General features: G+C 39.1%; 1 protein-coding gene and 2 non-coding genes across 4 annotated transcripts in view; all 3 read left to right on the top strand.

Moving 5' to 3' along the window:
- Positions 1-4224: 4224 nt before the first annotated feature.
- Positions 4225-4297, top strand: Trnak-uuu. Its single transcript has one exon. It is a non-coding gene; the product is annotated as a tRNA-Lys (tRNA).
- A 169-nt stretch (positions 4298-4466) lies between these two features.
- Trnar-acg lies at positions 4467-4539 on the top strand. Its single transcript has one exon. It is a non-coding gene; the product is annotated as a tRNA-Arg (tRNA).
- A 149-nt stretch (positions 4540-4688) lies between these two features.
- Positions 4689-19889, top strand: part of LOC124612925 — a 130809-nt gene continuing 115608 nt past the window's right edge. The window contains exons 1-4 of one of the 2 annotated variants that reach the window (XM_047141422.1): positions 5052-5196; positions 5285-5417; positions 9369-9452; positions 9548-9655. In XM_047141422.1, coding sequence (XP_046997378.1) covers positions 9607-9655 — 49 coding nt within the window. In that variant the 5' untranslated portion in view covers positions 5052-5196; positions 5285-5417; positions 9369-9452; positions 9548-9606. Of the gene's footprint in view, positions 4776-5051; positions 5197-5284; positions 5418-9368; positions 9453-9547; positions 9656-19889 lie in introns of those variants that run through there. The other variant, XM_047141421.1, reaches the window with a different exon arrangement.

Below are 19889 nucleotides of genomic sequence, written 5' to 3'. Positions count from 1 at the left end.
TGTCGTGCCGTAATGGTAAGCGTTGCAGACACTGCCTGGGTAATAGTTCAAAAAACGAACTGCAAGACGCTGTACAAACGTAAATTTAGATAGATTTATTCTTGGTCTACCAAGTTTCTTAATAAATAATTAAGAGTTCACCCCGTAATTCAGAAGAGTAATAAGATAATTTCGTAAGAGTTACATAAGAGGACAACAGTTGTTTAATAAATAATATTAACAAAAATAGAACAATCAGTTAATAAACAAGAACCTTGAGCTCTCAGATATTGTTAGTCTGAATGAACGACTTTACAAGCAGTCAGTCTCCTGGGCGCTGTATTACCGGCGTGTGCGCATGCGTGGATTCTTGTCAGGACCATCTCGCGTGCATCGTGCATTTCATCGGACGACGCCTACCACTCTGCAGTTCCGAACATGTGTACGCTTGGGGCGCTGCCGCGTAGGCGTACACACTTAGCACCCCCTAGACGGTCAATAATATTTATGTACAATATTATTGGCCGCGTATGGGGCACTTCAGGTGCAAGGGCCTTAGATGACATTGCTGGTGGCATAGAGTGTCGTTGGTCAGACCCAGCCGAGCGCTCAAATAGCAAAATCAGTGTTCGGCGACCCTATAAGGCTACACACTTAAGATTGTTGGTCGGTCGTCCGATAAATTTCTCAGTATCTGTGAGTTACTTTAGCGCTACTCACTGCTTATCAGTTACTTTATTTACGGGTAATTGAGGGTAAGAGGTCACAACCAGCAAGGGTGCCAACAGACACATTAGAAGGAAGAAAACTTTCGGCTTACCTTACCTACAGGTGCGACCCCACGCTTGTTTTAATGTTACGCTTGTTTTAATGTTTGCAGAATGTTAGATGTACAGACAAGTGTATATCAATAAGGAAAGAGGCCAGTAGGGCGGAATAATCGGAAGTCTACACATCTTATGCATTTTACTTCATACTTTTTACAATGGCAAAAGAAAGATTTAGAACCTTATTAGGTTTTTCTGAACAAACGAGGTGTTTCTACAAATGGAAGTGGGTATACAAGAAAAGGCAATTTCAATGCGGTAATATCGCTTTGAAGAGATGATATAATGGTCTTTCATGTTGGCATCCCTGAGCGAACGAAGACAAAATGGTGTACAGTGCTGTTATGTGAATGTGTGTTGGAATTGTTGCTATTTCTTTTGTAGTGAAAGTACATGGAGGATCTGTGATGAGTTACATGCACTTCAAGATACATTTTATACTAATGCTTGAAGTAATTACCTGGAGTTTTCGTTTAAATGTGTTACCAAGTGCATTATATTAATTGTTGGCGCTGGATTAGGAAGTAACAACTGTGAGTATGGGATTAAAACCACATTGTATAACAACTTTGTCTGTGTTCCTTAGAGTGGCTGTTCTGGAATTATACTATCATAGAACAATAAAAATTTGCTAATTTCTGTAGGAACATTAATCCCAGACTTTACATAATAATTGCGACTCTAGGAAGGTCGTTCTTGGGCATTATCGTACCTTACCATGAACTAAAAATACTAAGTATATTCATTTCCCAGTTCTATATGCGAAGGGTTATTTGTGTTGGTTGTATTTAGTTATTTATTTTGTAATTCAGTTGGGCATGTTCATCAGTATTATCATCTTATAGAATACGTCACACACCGGTACACAAGGAAGAAAATAAAATCGCCAGAACTATTTATCATATGATGACGGGGGAAAAATCGACAGAATGGAAGTACGATAAAATAGTAACATGTAATATAGTGTGACATTTTAGTTATTCAAGTTTTAATGGCGACGTGTGAAGACGAAACAGGCGACTGGACTAAACCTTTAGTGCAAAGGGAGAAGGTATGTTATAACATTGGCCAAGGAAAGGTATTTTCATTCCGCCAGTCGCTGAAATAATGGGAAAATCTATCAGAGTGAAGCCATCCTACCCTTAGGTGAGATAAACATAAACAACGCTTGGACTTTCTGAGGCTGTATGACGGTTTACTGCAGAAATGAGAAGTCAAGCAAGCACACAGTAAAAAAGTCTTGTATACATAGCTGACTTCATTCCCTTTGGGGAAGGGTGGATTATTTTTATTTATTTTTTTTTCTGCGTAAGAACAACATGTACGAAAAACGAGGTGTGCGAAATCTCAACCCTAAAACAGTGAAGGGGAGAAAATGTTAAATTACTAAACCATAGTAAATTTTACTATTCCATATTTTTAAGTATAGTTATAAGGTCTCCATTGGTACGTCATATACAAAATAAGTACACAACGCCCTGTTTTTCACCCGCTACTAACGATACGGTTCTAGATTGTGGGGAGCTGCGAATTGTACGATAGGCCTACCATCAGCAATCATAGATTTTGCGAGGGTTTAGTAACCTATAAAAACAGATTAACGTCGAACGAAATTGGCCGTAGATTTATGTAGAAGCAGAGTACCAGCAACATCCAGTAAACTGGTAGACGATCGGTAACCTGCCTGCATCGGCCGTCCGAAGACTCACCGTTGCTTTTGTATCGTATGTGACCATTTTCATTTCTGTTGCGACATACCTGTACTTTAAACATTACATTTTTTTGTTGTTAAAACACATTACGTGTTTTGTTCTGTGACATTGTTTATTTCAGTGTCGTTATCGATCAGCGAAGGAAACAATATACCCTAAATTTTTCATTTCTTTTCTCCATTCGTCGTGTAAGCAATGGCCTGTAGTTCCCAGCATGATGCCCAAGTTTGGTTTCTGGGTATGTTATGTCGACTCTTGTTAGGTAGGTACTACTTTCTTGAATGTTAATTTACACGGCGTATGGTTTGTGTTCCCAGCCTAATATCGAGTCAAACGGTAACGCCTATACAGGAGAAAATCCATGTGATTTGAAATGAAATGTTTGGAACATAAAGAAAAAAATTTTTTCCTAGTGTAGTCATTACAATGTTTTACCAAGATTCGTCAGTGAAAAGGTACGGTATTATTATAGTTTCTAAATTCGTTATTTTTCTGGCCACAGTGTCCGTAATTACTTTGAAGTTGTTAAAAGTACCTTGTTTAATCGTCTTCCTGCATACTGGTCACCATTGTTTCTTCGTCAGTTAATGTTCAGCTTTAGATCGAGGTTGTTGCTGTTGGCGGTACTGGCCTAAGACTACATAATGTCAATTCATTCAAAGATTACTAGTACACTTTAGAGAAGGTATGTTAGTTTTTGTACTAGTTAAGATGAACAAGCTTTACGTCCCGTTTGGCCCACGCAGATCTCACCGTCCATGGAATGTTAAAACCTCACTCAGCCCTCAAAATTCCTTCGGTTACCATTGTCAGTTTGGAGAAAGAAGAAGCGAATGTTCCCCCGAGTTATTTTTGACGCGATTCTTTTACGTTGTAGAGACAACACACGTTTTTATTCATTGTTATTAACTGCAAGGCCCCTGAAATGTCAAATAAAAATGTCATTCAGACCACGAAAGCATGTGCTGGTAAATGAATTCGGCAAATCGTATGCGCCAAATAATTTACTTGCTGTAACCTGAGCCTGCCAATGGCGTATTGCATTGAAGAAAGATACTTGGCTATATAGTACGTGGCACTGGCAGGCCCTCGTACTGCTGAATCGCAAAAAAAATGGCAACACACATTCAGCCGTATGCGTAGCAATATTCCCATGAAAGGTAACATTTCCTGAAATCGCCTAATATTTGCCGCAATAGATCCGTTGGAGAAAGATACTGCCGATTCCCTTCCGCCGTCCGTGCCTGTTCTCCGTCTCGTAGTGAACTCGCCGTCGGCAGGATGATGAACCTTAATCTCCTTTGTCACCAAAAATTGGCACTCATAAATCAAAACCGGTGGCAAGAAAACTGCATTGAACTGAATCACGGGTTGCAACAATTACATGACATTTCATTTGCTGGTAAAGCAAACTGAAAATACTTGAACGCATAGAAACATACAAGTACCATAACATGAAGTTCTCAGTCAGTAGTCAGTCCCGTCAACTAAGTGACACATCGTTTCTCAACACAGTTCGCCAAGAACTCAGTGTTGTCGTCTATAAACTTTAACTAAATCTGTTTGAAACAGTTCAACTGTTTTACTGTAACGTTATAACGATTTCAACCATTTAAACAGAATGAAACTGTGTACAAGATGACACAGGCCTAAATATTACCGGAATATGTAGATGTAATCAGTACGTTAGGCCGGGAGCTTCATGAGCCCGGATAGCTCAGTCGGTAGAGCATTAGGCTTTTAACCTAAGGGTCCAGGGTTCGAGTCCCTGTTCGGGCGCTATTTTTGTCTGGGTGCAGCAATGCTCTCTGTAAGCACTAAATTGGACATTAGTATGACAACTGTAGATTATAAATGTATTATTATACATAGAAATTTTGTTAAATAGCCCATGTAGAGCGTATGCGAGAGTGACTATTAGGTTTCAAAATGTGGAGCAAGAGCGTAAGGCCCTGTGGCGCAATGGATAACGCGTCTGACTACGGATCAGAAGATTCCAGGTTCGAATCCTGGCAGGGTCGTACATTTTTTATTTTATCGGGTTACTCGAAACGATGTGTGATCAGTCAGATTGTACTATTCTATGCTTGAGTATTTTGTTGTTTTCATGTAGCATCTGTTGTTTCCAAAATTCCTGAAACCGTATGGCGCGCTGTAGTCAGTAGTCATTCAATATGGCTGCGTGGTGTTACTGGAAGCTGATGCTGTAGCCACAGAATCACCAATTAAACCGTCAGGACCCTCCTACATGGACCGTGTAAGAAGCCAATGCTGCTAAAGCATCCTATAATTTTTTACAGTTGCCGACTTTCTTCGCCTTTGTGTGATAATGTTTTCACTCGGTATTTCATAGCCTAGAGCAGATACTGACAGTATTCGACGAGAGGAGCTGAATATATAGAGTGATCGTCGTCCGTGTTAGTTGTTGGCATATCGGCAGTTTTCTCCAGGTGAAAGAAAACAAATAGCAAAAAAACCAACAACCTAACAAAAACACAATATTGCGGTGTCAGCATGTCCAAGATGCCAACAGAAAAACAGTCCACATGGAAAACGTGACGTTTCAGAGAATACCGATCAGAATGAGATATGTTCATATGTTTGCATGTGTACTAAAGAGAATGCAGTAGCTTTTAACGGAGTGAAGTTTTGCAAAATTAGAAGCACCTATCCCTAGCGTAAGGAATAATCTGTAATGCCGGCTTCACCTTTTACCGTTACAAAGCGACGTTGTGCTTAATAGTAAACATATCTATTGATTCACAGATAGCTCTGTTTGTGTGGGAGATTCGGTTTTAAGATTTACAGGGCCTGACTAAATACGTGCCACCACCTGCTGTAAAGAAAGCCACGTGTACTTTATTAGCTGGTAAAGCATCCCTTCTTATTATTCTTGAAAGTAAGCAGTTAGTGGTGCATTTTCGAACGTTGTGCTTATTGAAAATTTGCAAACATAAGTAATTTTAATTGCATTTCGGAGTTTGAAGAGAGAGAGAGAATTCTGCCTCTGTATGAATTGCTCACATTTGTGTACTACTTTTAAAACAGATTAGTTATTTAATGTTCACAATAGCTTACTTGTGTGTTATTGTCATCATAAATAGGACTGTCAGATCCATTGATGTAAACAGATAGCATATTTAGGCAACAAAAAATTGTGTGATATAGTTAGTTATATGACAGCTCTGTTTATTATTATTTCAGGATGAATAAGTGCAGTTATACCTAGAGAGTAAATAAGACAGATGCTGATTTTTATAGATAAAGAAGTAGTTATGATTTAAAACTCTGTTCCAGTTGTGAAAATTAATTCACTAACTTTCTTTTATTATCAACAATTTAGCAGTTCCAGAAATTATTATGTGACAGAAAGAAACACAGTAATGAGAATTTCTTTGGAACACAGGACTTGTGTGAAAATGAAGGGAACATTTATATAATTAAAGTTAGCAGAATTCATCAATTTATTATGTTTTAGAAATAAATTACTTATATGTAGGCTATCTAAATATTTTTTCAAAAGATTTCATATAATAATTACTTGAGATAATTTTCTTATTACATATAGTGTCAGTGTCTTTTTCTGTGCGATTTGAGAACATCTGGAGAGAGAGGTATGTTGTGTTTGGGAAGGAAACAATGTTAAGTTTTTAAAAAATATGTTGCCAGATTCTTGCTTTTCTTCTTGGCTTAGGAGCAAGTAGTACTCGGTGCCATATATCTTCAGTAGTTTTGGCATAAAGATTACAGGTCACTCTTTGATACTGAATTTGGCATTGAAAACATTTGTTGTGAGAATTTATTATTTTCTGTTCAAGAATATTTCACATTATAATTTACACCAATTTTATGAATGGTTACTTAAAGATCAGGGCAATAGTGTAGCTGCATGGTACAAAATATGTTTCTCAAAGTCATATTGTCACTATAAATATAGCCAATATTACCTTACATGCTGTAGTATATTATCTCCCCTTATTATGTGAGCTACCTACCACCTTTTACACTTTACGGTTATAGACATTCTTCTAGGGAATAGAAGAAAGTGCCAGAAATGAAACTTTTTCTGTTTGTTCTCAAATTTTATTTTACTGTCCGTTGTATGTTTTATTTCACTGGGTAAGTGATCAAATATTTTGGTTGTAGCTCTGCACACTCATTTTTGCACTGAAGATAGCCTTAATGTGGCATAATGAATGTTATTTTTTTCTTCTTGTATTGTAATTATATACTATTGAACTGCAGAAGACTATTTACAAGAAAGTTCATGAGGGAATAAATATACTTGTGGACCAGTAGTCACAATGTCTGACTCCTTAAATAGATGTCTACAAGGCTATCATGGGCAAGCACTTTATATTATCCTTACAGAAAATAGCAGTGATTGGATGGTTCTACACTTACTAAGTTGTCACATGGTTATTTGAATTGACTTAATCAATTGTTGCATACAACATTTCCATTCAGTAAAAGTATCAGTGTAACTGTATCTTTGTCAGTCTAATTCAAGAATGGATGGTTCTACACTTACTAAGTTGTCACATGGTTATTTGAATTGACTTAATCAATTGTTGCATACAACATTTCCATACAATAAAAGTAACAGTGTAACTGTATCTTTGTCAGTCTAATTCAAGAAAAAGTGGAGCACAGTAATAAATTTGAGCACATCACACACGTGATATTTCCTCCACCACAAAGTCTATGTAGCTATATTTTATTTGTGTAAGGTGCAGTCAAATGAAAATTAGCCAGACGTAAAACCATAAGAAACTGTTTATTATTTCATAAGTAATTACAGTAACTGAAGTGAGGTGGTGAATGCCTTCATGGAAGAATGTTTGCAGTTGCCACAAAACCACATTAGTATATAGCTGTGCATCCCTTCATCCAATGCAAATTGACGACTTTGTATGTCTTTCTTCAGTGTTCCAGAAATGTGGAGATTGCATGGGGAGGGGTCAGATTTTTATCGAGGTTGTGTAAGGGCTTCCAAGCTAAACTCTACGGCATAGTTGAAACAACCTTGGCAATTTCGGGGGAGGGGGGGGTCGCATTTTGTTGGCAGGTGTTTCAGCATCGCTGCAGAAGTTTCATTGGGAAGGCGTTACATATGCTTCATACAGTCCCAGACTCTCCCCAGGTGCTTGCCATATTTTTGAAGCCCTGAGGAAAGACATTTGTGGCCTTCAATTACCTTCATTTGAAGAAGTGATAGACTAGTGAACCTAACCTTACCTAACCTAACCTAACAGTCATGGTTTCATAGGCAACAAAAAACATTTCCAGATGAAGGTATTGTCTGGCTTGTCTCACAGTGGGTTAAATGTATTAACAGTTATGGTGGTTACTTTTAAAATAATATATAGTTTACTTACTTGTATGGTGAGACAGTATTGATTGTAAAATTATTTTTATCACGAATAATGTGTTTCACCATGTTAAGGGTTCAGTTTTTTCTAAAAGGAAAGGAAAAGCACTAGCACTAGTGCCTTCTGTTGACGTACCGGCCTACTAGTACAGGAAACACGTTTTTCGTCTGCACTGTAGTTTCGATGTAGCCATTTATTAGACTTTTCACTCACTTGCTCTCCAGGTTCATTCTCTCTAAGTGACACTCCATGCTGTACTTCACCCACTGATTCTATTTTTAGGTACTTTTCTTAACTTTGTCTGTGTCCCTGCCTCCCCTTTACATTTGCCTTCATACATTAACCCTGGTTTTTATCCTTTTAAGTTAATAAATTTAGTTTTGTTCCAGTGTATCTTGCTTGAAAGTTACAATTGTTCTGACTAACCGCCCTACCAGCCTGTGATATACATTCTTTTGATAATCTTTCATGAGTGTTAATTTGTTTTTGTATGTTTTCTAAATTTAGCACGGCTTACACTGATGCCCCTTAATTTGTTATTTTAGATAATTACATATTTGATTTTTGTTTTCTTTTAGAAAAACCCAAAATACATTATTTGTAATAAAACAACTTTGCAGCTGAGACTGTCTCATTATATAAGTGTGAAAACTGGTACTGTACTAATATGCCCATCATGGAATGTAATAAGATTACGTACTTTTCCCATCTTTCTTGTTTTCATTTAACTGCTCCTTAAATGATTTAAAATATTCTGAACATTAACATGTGGATGAAAAGTGTGTGTAATACGTCATGTGACATCTGTGGACTCAGAGTACAGAAGATTCAATGAATAATTTTTCCTTTCCTCCTGTTTCTTCTCTATGTTGTCTGAATTTTTCGTAGATTACTCCATGGAAATCATACATTGATGGATTAAGGCCATAGTATGGACCAGCCCCACTCCACCCCATCCAAACCCCCCCCCCCCCTCCCCTCCAAATTCTATGCTCATTTAATGTGACATTACATTTAAATCATCACACACAAATACAAATATAATTGCATTGTCATAACTCTGGAGACAGGGAGGGATTGTGTGTATCAGTATTGGATGGAGCCTTGAATGAGGGAAATTAATATTAGGAAAGATGAGTAACGTTCTGCAGTTTTCTGTCTTTTGAATTTGCATATGTGTACTAATCGTTCATCTCTAGATGAGTGGTTGCCTATCCTCTTTTGTTTTTTCTTTGTACTTGAAATTGCACTATTGTAAATATTAATGAAATCTATTTGTCAGTATAATCATAAAACCGCATCATGTAGAGAAAATTATGGTGTAAAGATTTGATGTAAGTTAATATGGGTGTGTGTAATATTATTCTTGTAATTTCTAACAAAACACTGTTCTAGGATCCAAATAATCTCAGACATTTAAAACAGAATAAGTTACATAGTTTTTCTTTTTTAATAAACATTGACATCTCTTTTTACAGATGCCTTATGGTAAAGGTGCTGAGATCTGTTAACAGTTTATGCAAAACATTTTGAATTCTTCATCAGGCTAACTCATGACAAAGGTTAGTTTGTAATATTATGCTGTTACAAAGCAAAATATTGCTGAATGTTGACACTCATGTCATATTATATATGGTGAATTGTTCACTATTTGCAGGCAGTTGCTGTGTCTGCTGGGCCTTACATCTGTAGGCTGACACATTGTTTGAGTAAGAGATGGATCTGGCAAGAAGTGCTCCACCACAAACTGGAAGAACACAACAGGGTAATGGTTTCTACCTTTATTAAATATTCAGTTTTGACTTCCATAATCAATAGGTCTAAAATTCATTTTATATGGATGAAAGAGCGCTTACAGCCTGCCAAAGCTAACGACTCATGTGGTGAATGATGTTAACTGAGTATGACAGATTCTTACTTGGTTGTTGGTGGTGAATGAGAATGCTCATTTGTAATTTTCTGTGGTTCATAAATAAAATTAACAGGTATTTTGTTCTATGAGGTTACAATTTGAATATATTGTCACAGTTTTTAGCAAAATTGGAAATAAAAAAATACTATTAGGTCATAGTAATGATGAAAATACAGCTCGAGCCACACTGTACATCGATCTATTTTGGCAATCGTATTACCATGTTGAGTTTCATTGGCTGTGCCAGCTTGCAAGCACACTGGCACATTTGAAATTAACCTAGTCCTCTACCTGCTACAGGTTGGTCTTGTCACCCCATTTTTATTTATTTATTTATTTATTTTTCCCCCAACAAATAAGTACGAAAATCAGATAACTAGATATGCAAAAGTTATTCTGCCTCTCACCATGTAATGTAATGAATTCATATCTTCTGCCAAAAGAAGTCAATAGATTCAGTAATTCTCCTTAGCTACTATATACTATCATCCGATTGGCTATGACAATTTTCAGCAAATTGTCAACATTGGCACACAATCCTAGAGCCATCGACACAGCAATTGCACTTTAGCCTTTTATGTAGGCTGTATTTACTTTTATATCTTCCGAACTGTGTACAGGTTGTTTCCAGAGGAAATGGACCTAAGTTTAGAGTGATAATATGGACTATGGCTTGTGACCCAAAGTGCATTGTACTCAATTGCCTAATGACTTTTATGTCAATTTTTTGAGAACAACAGTTATTTTTGCTGCATGGCTATTGAAGAACAATTTTCATGCATTTCATTTGTGAAGTGATAAAGCACCTGATGTCAAGCAAGTCAGCAGGAGTTAGTGATATATGAGGGTACTTCAAAAAGTAAGTTACATATTATTATAGCACACCAAATAACTTTTATTGAAAGCTGCTCTACACATCAAAGTGACACAGATATGTGACATTATTTTTTGTCATAGCCGTAAAGTCTCTGGAAGCAGTGGTTGGAACATTTAACCAATCATTCAATTCCTTGGCTGGAGAAATCCACTTCTTGGTCACAGAGCAGCGTCACTCATGGCTGTGCAGCATTGGTCAAATTGTTGACACCAGTTCTCTATGGCTGGACATGACATTGCATTTGGTCCATATACTACCAGAATTTCATAGTGAATCTCTGTGCAATTTAGCTGTTTTGTTCTGTCCTGCATACTTCAGCTTTGGAGTACACTTTCAATTGCCATGCCATTTCATTCACTCCCAGAGATGCAGTTGGTATCCACACTGCAGCAGAACTGCGTGTAAGGGAACACATGCTCTATTCTGACAATGCACCACTGTTGTGCAGTAGTCTTAGCATGGGACGACATGCATAACTTGCTTTGTGAAGTCCCTATGTATCTTGTAGTACATACATCAAAAAAGGTTTTGCATCCCCCCGGTTCCCAGAACTTCTGAAGATAATCATTGACTGTGGGTATTGTATCATAGACACAGTCCCCACTAAACCCGCCCAAAGATGTAAACAACCATGCATGAGCAGCACCTGTTAGATTGGGGGGGGGGGGGGGGGCGGGCATCCAACGGCCGATTGGTTCCAGTCATTCCACCAGAAAGGAGGTACACAGCTCGTGTTGCCTGTAGTTAAACCATGCCTAGACTGTCAATACCATGGTTCGGTTGCGTCCGCATTCTTTCTTTGTGCCAGGAAGGGCTCTCAACAGGGGAAGTGTCCAGGCATCTTGGAGTGAACCAAAGCGATGTTGTTCAGACATGGAGGAAATACAGAGAGACAGGAACTGTCGATGACGTGCCTTGCTCAGGCCGCCCAAGGGCTGCTATTGCAGTGGATGACCGCTACCTATGGATTATGGCTCGTAGGAACCCTGACAGCAACGCCGCCATGTTGAATAATGATTTTCATGCAGCCACAGGACATTGGGTTAAGACTCAAACTGTGCGCAACTTCACTCCCGACATCCATGGTGAGGTCCATCTTTGCAACCACGACACCACACAGTGTGATACAGGTGGGCTCAACAACGTGCCGAATGGACCACTCAGTATTGGCATAATGTTCTCTTTACCGATTTTGAGTGTCGCATATGCCTTCAACCAGACAATTGTCGGAGACGTGTTTGGAGGTAACCCGGTCAGGCTGAATGCCTTAGACACACTGTCCAGCGAGTGCAGCAAGATTGAGGTTCCCTGCTGTTCTGGGGTGGCATTATGCGGGGCCGACATACGTCACTGATGGTCATGGATGGCACCGTAACAGCTGTACAGTATGTGAATGCCATCCTCTGACTGATAGTGCAACCTTATCAGCAGCATATTGGCGAGGCATTCGTCTTCGTGAATGACAATTTGCACCCTATTGTGCACATCTTGTGAAGGACTTCGTTCAGGATAACGACATCGTTGACTTGAGTGGCCAGCATGTTCTCCAGACATGAACCCTAATGAACATGCCTGGGATAGATTGACAAGGGCTGTTTATGTACAACATGACCCACCTACTACTCTGAGGGATCTACGCCAAATAGCTGTTGAGGAGTAGGACAATGTAGACCAACAGTGCCTCGATGAACTTGTGGATAGTATGCCACGGTGCATACAGGCATGCATCAATGCAAGTTGATGTGCTATTGGGTATTAGAGGTACCGGTGTGTACAGCAATCTGGACTACCACCTCTTAAGGTCTCGCTGTATGGTGGTACAACACGCAGTGTGTGGTTTTCATGAACAGTAAAAAGGGCAGAAATGATGTTTATGTTGACCTCTATTCCAATTTTCTGTACAGGTTCCAGAACTCTTGGAACCGAGGTGATGAAAATCTTTTTTTGATGTGTGTAATTAGAAAGTATTGAGTCAATGCCAAAAATCTGTGAGACAGGTGACTTATCACCAGATTTCCAGAAAAACATTGTCATCACAATAGTGAAGAAAGAAGTTGTTGTTGCTCAGTATGAAAACATCTAACTAGCCATGCCTGTAAACAACTAACCAAAATAATGTACAAAAGAATTGATATGTAGTAAAATTGTAGGCATATTGGATTCGGATCAAATTGATTTCAAGAAAGGAAAACATACTACAGAACCATTGTGATATTCTGCTTAGTAATTTGAAGCAAATAAGAAAATAAATAAATAAATAAATCAAATCATCTAAACTAGTGGCAGTAATAAAAGTGGAAGGTTAACAGAGGCAATTTTGCATTGCGAAATATGAGAGACAGAATTGCAGCTTGTAGATTGAATTAGTTGTGAAGTATTATGGCCTGAAATTGAGTGCAGTGGGAAAGGGACCTTCAAGCAAACAGGACACCATGGAGGGAATGCATATGGATATTTACTACTGTTGAAACTTATGTCAGTGACAACAGTATGTGAGTAGCACATGAACTAGATGAAACTGCGCTCCTCTGCCTTCCATTGGAAGCTGGAGTACCTGGCATGGTGTACACCACATTCCTCCCCCCTCCCCCCCCCCCTCCACCCTCCACCCAAAAGCTCTGCACTCTTGCTGTGTACATTGATGGCATTTACCAATGGTGGGGAGATGCAGGGGGGGGGGGGGGGGGGGGAGGTTAGTGTTGGACACAGGCACCGACTAAGACAGAAGCTGTTATAGCGGTTGATGGCAGAGCCCCATCTGCACCCCACTCCCCAGCATGCACCTTGCGAGGGACTGCGAGAATCAGCCGGAAAATCGGACACAGCGTGCACAACTGCGCACAAGGACTGCGAAGCTGCCACTGAAGCATCTGCGACTGGTGACAGACCCTCCAGATTGTCCAGGGATGTGAATGGCTGCAGTGGCGATGTTGGAGGCTCCACATCAATATCCTGGGTGCCTCATTGTAAAGTGGAGGTTGTGACAAGTTTGAGGAAGACAAGGATGGCTGGTATCACAGAATCACACAGCTGAGGGAAACATGTCAGATTCTGATGCCCCCAGTGCAGCCCAGTCAGTCCTTGACAGCGTAAGAGGATCTTTCGAAAACAGTTGTTACGGCACTCTGTTCCCAACAATGATCCTTACTGGAAATCAGAACAACACTTTGTCTTGAGGCTGTAGCACAGTGTAGGACATTGGTGGAGGGCGCATGAGATCCAGTGGAGTGCAGTTCCGACATCCACGAAGTTCTACCGGTGTATAATGACAGAAACATTGAAGTGGAAGGAACACAGCTTGTCCCGCTGAGCCTTTAAGTTTTGTATGAAACATTCAGCCTCCCCATAGTACTGCAGATATAATGGAGCAGTAGCAACTTTCTGAATACTCTTAACTTCACAGAAATGCTGAAAGTTTAATGAAGTAAATTGGGGACCATTGTCTGATATTACGACCTCTGAGGTAAGGGCCATCACAGTACTGGTGGTCATGTTGGACCGCATGGAAACCACAAAAGGAATTTTGCTGGATGCATCAATAACGACTGGCCAACAACAATTCTACTAAGGTCCAGCAATATCATCATGTAGTCGTTGATGAGGACAGCACTGTCTTGGCAGTCAAGAGAATCACTGCAGAGGAGCGGATTGATGTGCAGCACGTGCCATGCAGTTAGCGGTCAATGGTTCGACCTGTGTATCCATGCCAAACCACGTACAGTGGCTAGCAGCACTTACATCATGCAGTACTGGCACTACATTTGCGCTCAGATGTCAGTTTATGCTGCAAGCAGTGATGCCTACTGGCCACTGTACAAGCTATCAACTGCCATGTACTGTGTGTCCAAAACAGACCGAAAGCTTACAGGATTTGTGAAATTGAAATTGATATTTTCATGTCTAATAATGGTGCTTGTTCCTACCGGTTCCATATCAGTTCTCATTGAGAATTCAAACTTGTTGTCATTGCTGTAGTTAAGTGAATAAAAAGTAATAACTTTCATTTCTATAAAGATATAAAAAAATTGGCTTGTGGCAGGACTTGTACCCAGTACCTTCTGCGTTCCAGCCTAAGAACTTGACCATTATGGTGTGGTTTGAAAATCTACATTGTTGGTTTAAAAAATCTACATTGTTACTGCCGCTTTCGTCATCTAGTGGATCACAGGAATTTCTTTTATGTTGATTGTTTGCAAACGAGGGTCCATCAGAGTAAATGATTGCTGGGTATGATGTAATACCTGGAACCCTAACATACACAACCATACAAAAAGTCAGTCCTGATCCTGGCGACCCCTCCTTGTAAGGGGAATAGTACCTGAAGTTCCTACAGTAAGTAACAGTCGGGATTACTATTTCAAAGTAAATCTGAAAACGGGGAAAGCAGTTTCAAAGCACTGTCAGATAGAAAAAAATTGAATTGAAAGTCAACTCTTTTTGCCAGGAGTCTCTGGTGGTTTCCCAGGATTATCTTTGCAGAAATTCTGAATTCTTTTCACGGAGCTGGAGTTTTCTCATGCATGCGTCATCGTTTGTCTGATAATCTAAGAGAGGAAGTGGTGCAGCTCTTTATTTTTGCTCTCGTGCTTGCAATACTCAGTGGCATTGTTAATTATTGTTGTAGCTCCATTCTGTAAAATACTACCTCTTACCCTTCTCCGAGGAGTGGGAAGAGTATCTAGCATTGCCCGTGACCAATCAGAAACTGCTTCATCACTCATAAAGAGACATGTTAAATTGTGATGCAGCACAACACACAACAACAGTTACTTTGCAGTGGCTAAATACGCAGTGTTGTGCATTAGGTAACTCAGGTTGGCAGCAACCAGTCACAAAACGTGAATGGGTCAAAGTGGACTGCCTCCTGCCGATCTAGAAGTAGGGAGCATTTGTTCACCTCTTTGTAAACAAGACTTTAGTGCCTACAGTAGAATGCATGAAAAGGGTAGAGAAATTAAAACTACTGATGATGCCTGACACGAATAGGCGAAACATCTTTGATTAGGAACGAAATAAGCATTAAATTGCAAAATTTAGTGTTTTCTTATCTAAATGATAAACATAATTGAAGTAGCAACTGAAGAAGAACTGGCTGCATATATTAACAGTATTATTTTGGTTTCATTTTCTGTGTAGGAAATTAAAAATTCATAATTATTCTTTGCTGAAGGGTGTGCTGTGAATCAAAGGTCATGGTAGACAAAAAACTAGAAAACTAAAAACAGTCTATTTCCCTTTTTATTTCTTCCAGTGAAATGCTTGTTGTGTTATAATGCCATTAAGTAATTACTGTATATGAAGAGACCAGGAATAAAAGAGCTAAGTCCATCTCTTTTTAATTTTTTGAGTTTTTACCAGTATATGAAAGTACAGTAACAGACCCTATATTTCCTGCTATAATAAATGGGAATAAATTAGCTGCCATACTGTAAATGAGCTTCGAAAAGAAGCTGTACAGGGAAAGAAAGAGCTCAGTCCACATGAAACTGGATAGAGGGTTAGTACATAAAGTGCTGAACTTAATGGATTCTGTAGTTTTGCAGAATGCTTATTTATATTGTTTCATTTCTGTACTTACAGTACAGTGTAGAAGGCATAGGGCAGATGAATGTGAAGCAAGATTTGACAATGCAGTCCACAAGAATGGAATATTACAGAATTTGAAACAGCTGCTAGTATGACTTTCTTAGAAGTAGATACCTTAGGGGTTGCGAAGCAACTCAAATCGCTTGATACAGGCAAGTCTTCAGGTCCAGATTGTATACCGATTAGGTTCCTTTCAGATTACGCTGATTCAATAGCTCCCTACTTAGCAATCATATATAACCGCTCGCTCACCGATAGATCTGTACCTACAGATTGGAAAATTGCCCAGGTCGCACCAGTGTTTAAGAAGGGTAGTGGGAGTAATCCATCGAACTACAGAACTATATCATTGACGTCGGTTTTCAGTAGGGTTTTGGAGCATATACTGTATTCAGACATTATGAATCACCTCGAAGGGAATGATCTATTGACACGTAATCAGCATGGTTTCAGAAAACATCGTTCTTGTGCAACGGAGCTAGCTATTTATTCGCACGAAGTAATGTCCGCTATCGACAGGGGATCTCAAGTTGATTCCGTATTTCTAGATTTCCGGAAAGCTTTTGACGCCGTTCCTCACAAGCAACTTCTAATCAAGCTGCGGGCCTATGGGGTATCGTCTCAGTTGTGCGACTGGATTCGTGATTTCCTGTCAGGAAGGTTGCAGTTCATAGTAATAGACGGCAAATCATCGAGTAAAACTGAAGTGATATTAGGTGTTCACCAGGGAAGCGTCCTTGGACCTCTGCTGTTCCTGATCTATATAAATGACCTGGGTGACAATCTGAGCACAATCTGAACAGTTCTCTTAGGTTGTTCGCAGATGATGCTGTAATTTACCGTCTAGTAAGGTCATCCGAAGACCAGTGTCAGTTGCAAAGCGATTCAGAAAAGATTGCTGTATGGTGTGGCAGGTGGCAGTTGACGCTAAATAACGAAAAGTGTGAGGTGATCCGCATGAGTTCCAAAAGAAATCCGTTGGAATTCAATTACTCGATAAATAGTACAATTCTCAAGGCTGTCATTCAACTAAGTACCTGGGTGTCAAAATCACGAACAACTTCAGTTGGAAAGACCACATAGATAATATTGTGGGGAAGGCGAGCCAAAGTTTGCGTTTCATTGGCAGGACACTTAGAAGATGCAACAAGTCCACTAAAGAGACAGCTTACACTATACTCTTTCGTCCTCTGTTAGAATATTGCTGCGCGGTGTGGGATCCTTACCAGGTGGGATTGACGGAGGACATCGAAAGGATGCAAAAAAGGGCAGCTCGTTTTGTATTATCATGTAATAGGGGAGGGAGTGTGGCAGATATGATACGCGAGTTGGGATGGAAGTCATTAAAGCAAAGACATTTTTCGTCGCTGCGAGATCTATTTACGAAATTTCAGTCACCAACTTGTTCTTCTGAATGTGAAAATATTTTGTTGAGCTCAACCTACATAGGTGGGAATGAACATCAAAATAAAATAAGAGAAATCAGAGCTCGAACAGAAAGGTTTAGGTGTTCGTTTTTCCCGCGCGCTGTTCGGGAGTGGAATGGTAGAGATATAGTATGATTGTGGTTCAATGAACCCTCTGCCAAGCACTTATATGTGAATTGGAGAGTAATCATGTAGATGTAGATGTACAGAGTTCGAGCACAATTATGGGATGGAATGAAAGAAATTGCAGTTCTTCATAAGGCATTTGTCGCAATGCATGGCATATCAAAAAGAAAAATTCAGTATTTAGTGCCTAGTCTTCGAGCTACCAGGAATGACCCTATTGATAAGAGAGGGAAATATGGGCACAGGTCCTGGAAATTAAGCAACATATTGCCTCCTTTATGGAATACACAGTTATTATGGGTTAAAAGATACAACTTAAGTATACTTTCTGAGGAACTGGATGTAAATACTATGTTCAATTTATTCAATACTTAACTCGTAAGACATCTTATGAAACATAGAGAGACGTATTTCATATGAACTTCAGTATTTCCTTTTGGTATCCTTATACAGATGCATGTAGCACCTGTGACAAATATGCAGGCAAAGTGAAATACCTAGAATTCGATAAACAACAGTGTGTTGAAGTAGCAGAAATAAGAAATATTGAGTCTTGGTTGAAAAATTTGAAAACTTCAAATGATTTTCACAGATTTGCAAGCCACCGTGTTTTATTAGAGGAAGGAAAAAAAGCTAAGAAGGAAAGCTAAGAGAACTTTGAAAAGGAAGCCATATGTATGGATTTTGGGAAGAATATGCCTGTGCCTGACATCATAACTAAAATTGTGTGTTATAAACATCAATTATTTATGTAAGCTTTAAACATCCATTGTTCATCAAATGCAGTGTGCATTTTTTCCTTTATCCTGAATGTGTTGTCAGAAAAAGTAGTGATGACATTTGTTCAATGATCCATACATTTTGTTACAATTACCTTCACATGCCCACAAAAAATCTTGATATATTTTGAGTCACATTCCAGCCAAAACAAGAACTACACCCACATTTGATTTTTGCTCAGCTTGCTTATACTAGGGAGAAGATTTAACAATATCAGAGTAACGTTAGCAATAAGAGGACATTCTTCTTTGGAATGTAATAAAACATGGCACTTACAAACCAGAAAACTCACACAGAAGCCCCCAAAGATTGGATAAAGTGTTTGTAACAGATTGGTCAGATTTTGTTGAAGCTATATATGGAACTTTTTGCCAGTTGACTGCATTCCTGAAGCCCTTTTTAAAAGCAGAAGGGTCCCTTTTCTGGATGTATAGTTAGAGAGCTCATCATAGACAGATATCACCCAAGACTTGTCAAGTTCAGAATGACTTATGATGGAGCTTGGGAGACTGCTGCTTTTAAATTGGCTCATCCAGCTGAAGGACCGAGTGGACTAGAGTTTGTCTTGCCTGAGTTTCTTTGTACCGGTAAGATCGTGTGATATCTCCAAACCCTACTTCCTTTTTGTTACAATATAGTTTTAAATTCTAGATTGTTATACATTATATTTTCGGTCCTACTGCCCATCTCTCATGACAAATACCAGGATCTGCTTATTTTGAAACATTTTTGATAGAAGCACAAAAATATTATGACTGTCTTTCTATTGGGTGAAGTTCACAGAATAGGCAATCTTGTGCTGTTTTTTAAGTATAATTTGATTCTTACTTCAAGTAATGAAGGAAAATGAAATGATACTTTGAATTTATGGACTGAGCCTCTTCTTTAATGGAATAAGTTATTCCTACTAACTTTTTAACATGTAGCATCAAGAGTCTGAATAAATATTCAATAATATTGTTATATACCGGGTGATCAAAAAGTCAGTATAAATTTGAAAATGTAATAAACCACAGAATATTGTAGATAGAAAGGTAAAAATTGACACACATGCTTGGAATGACATGGGGTTTTATTAGAACAAAAATGAAAATAAATATAAAAAAAAATCACAAAATGTCCGACAGATGGCGCTGGACAGCAAAACGTCAGTGACTGCTACCGCGATGGGTGAGAGGTACGCCGATATGTTACAGAATCGCATCATCCCCAGCCTGGCTGATAAACACCCGCTGGAACGTACGATGTTTATGCAGAATGGCGCTCCACCCCATATTGCTAGACGCGCGAA

This window comes from Schistocerca americana, chromosome 4 (genome assembly GCF_021461395.2).
Source record: "Schistocerca americana isolate TAMUIC-IGC-003095 chromosome 4, iqSchAmer2.1, whole genome shotgun sequence".
Lineage (NCBI taxonomy): Eukaryota > Metazoa > Arthropoda > Insecta > Orthoptera > Acrididae > Schistocerca > Schistocerca americana.
The sequence above is the reverse complement of the archived record's forward strand: the minus strand, read 5'-3'. Positions and strand labels throughout refer to the sequence as shown.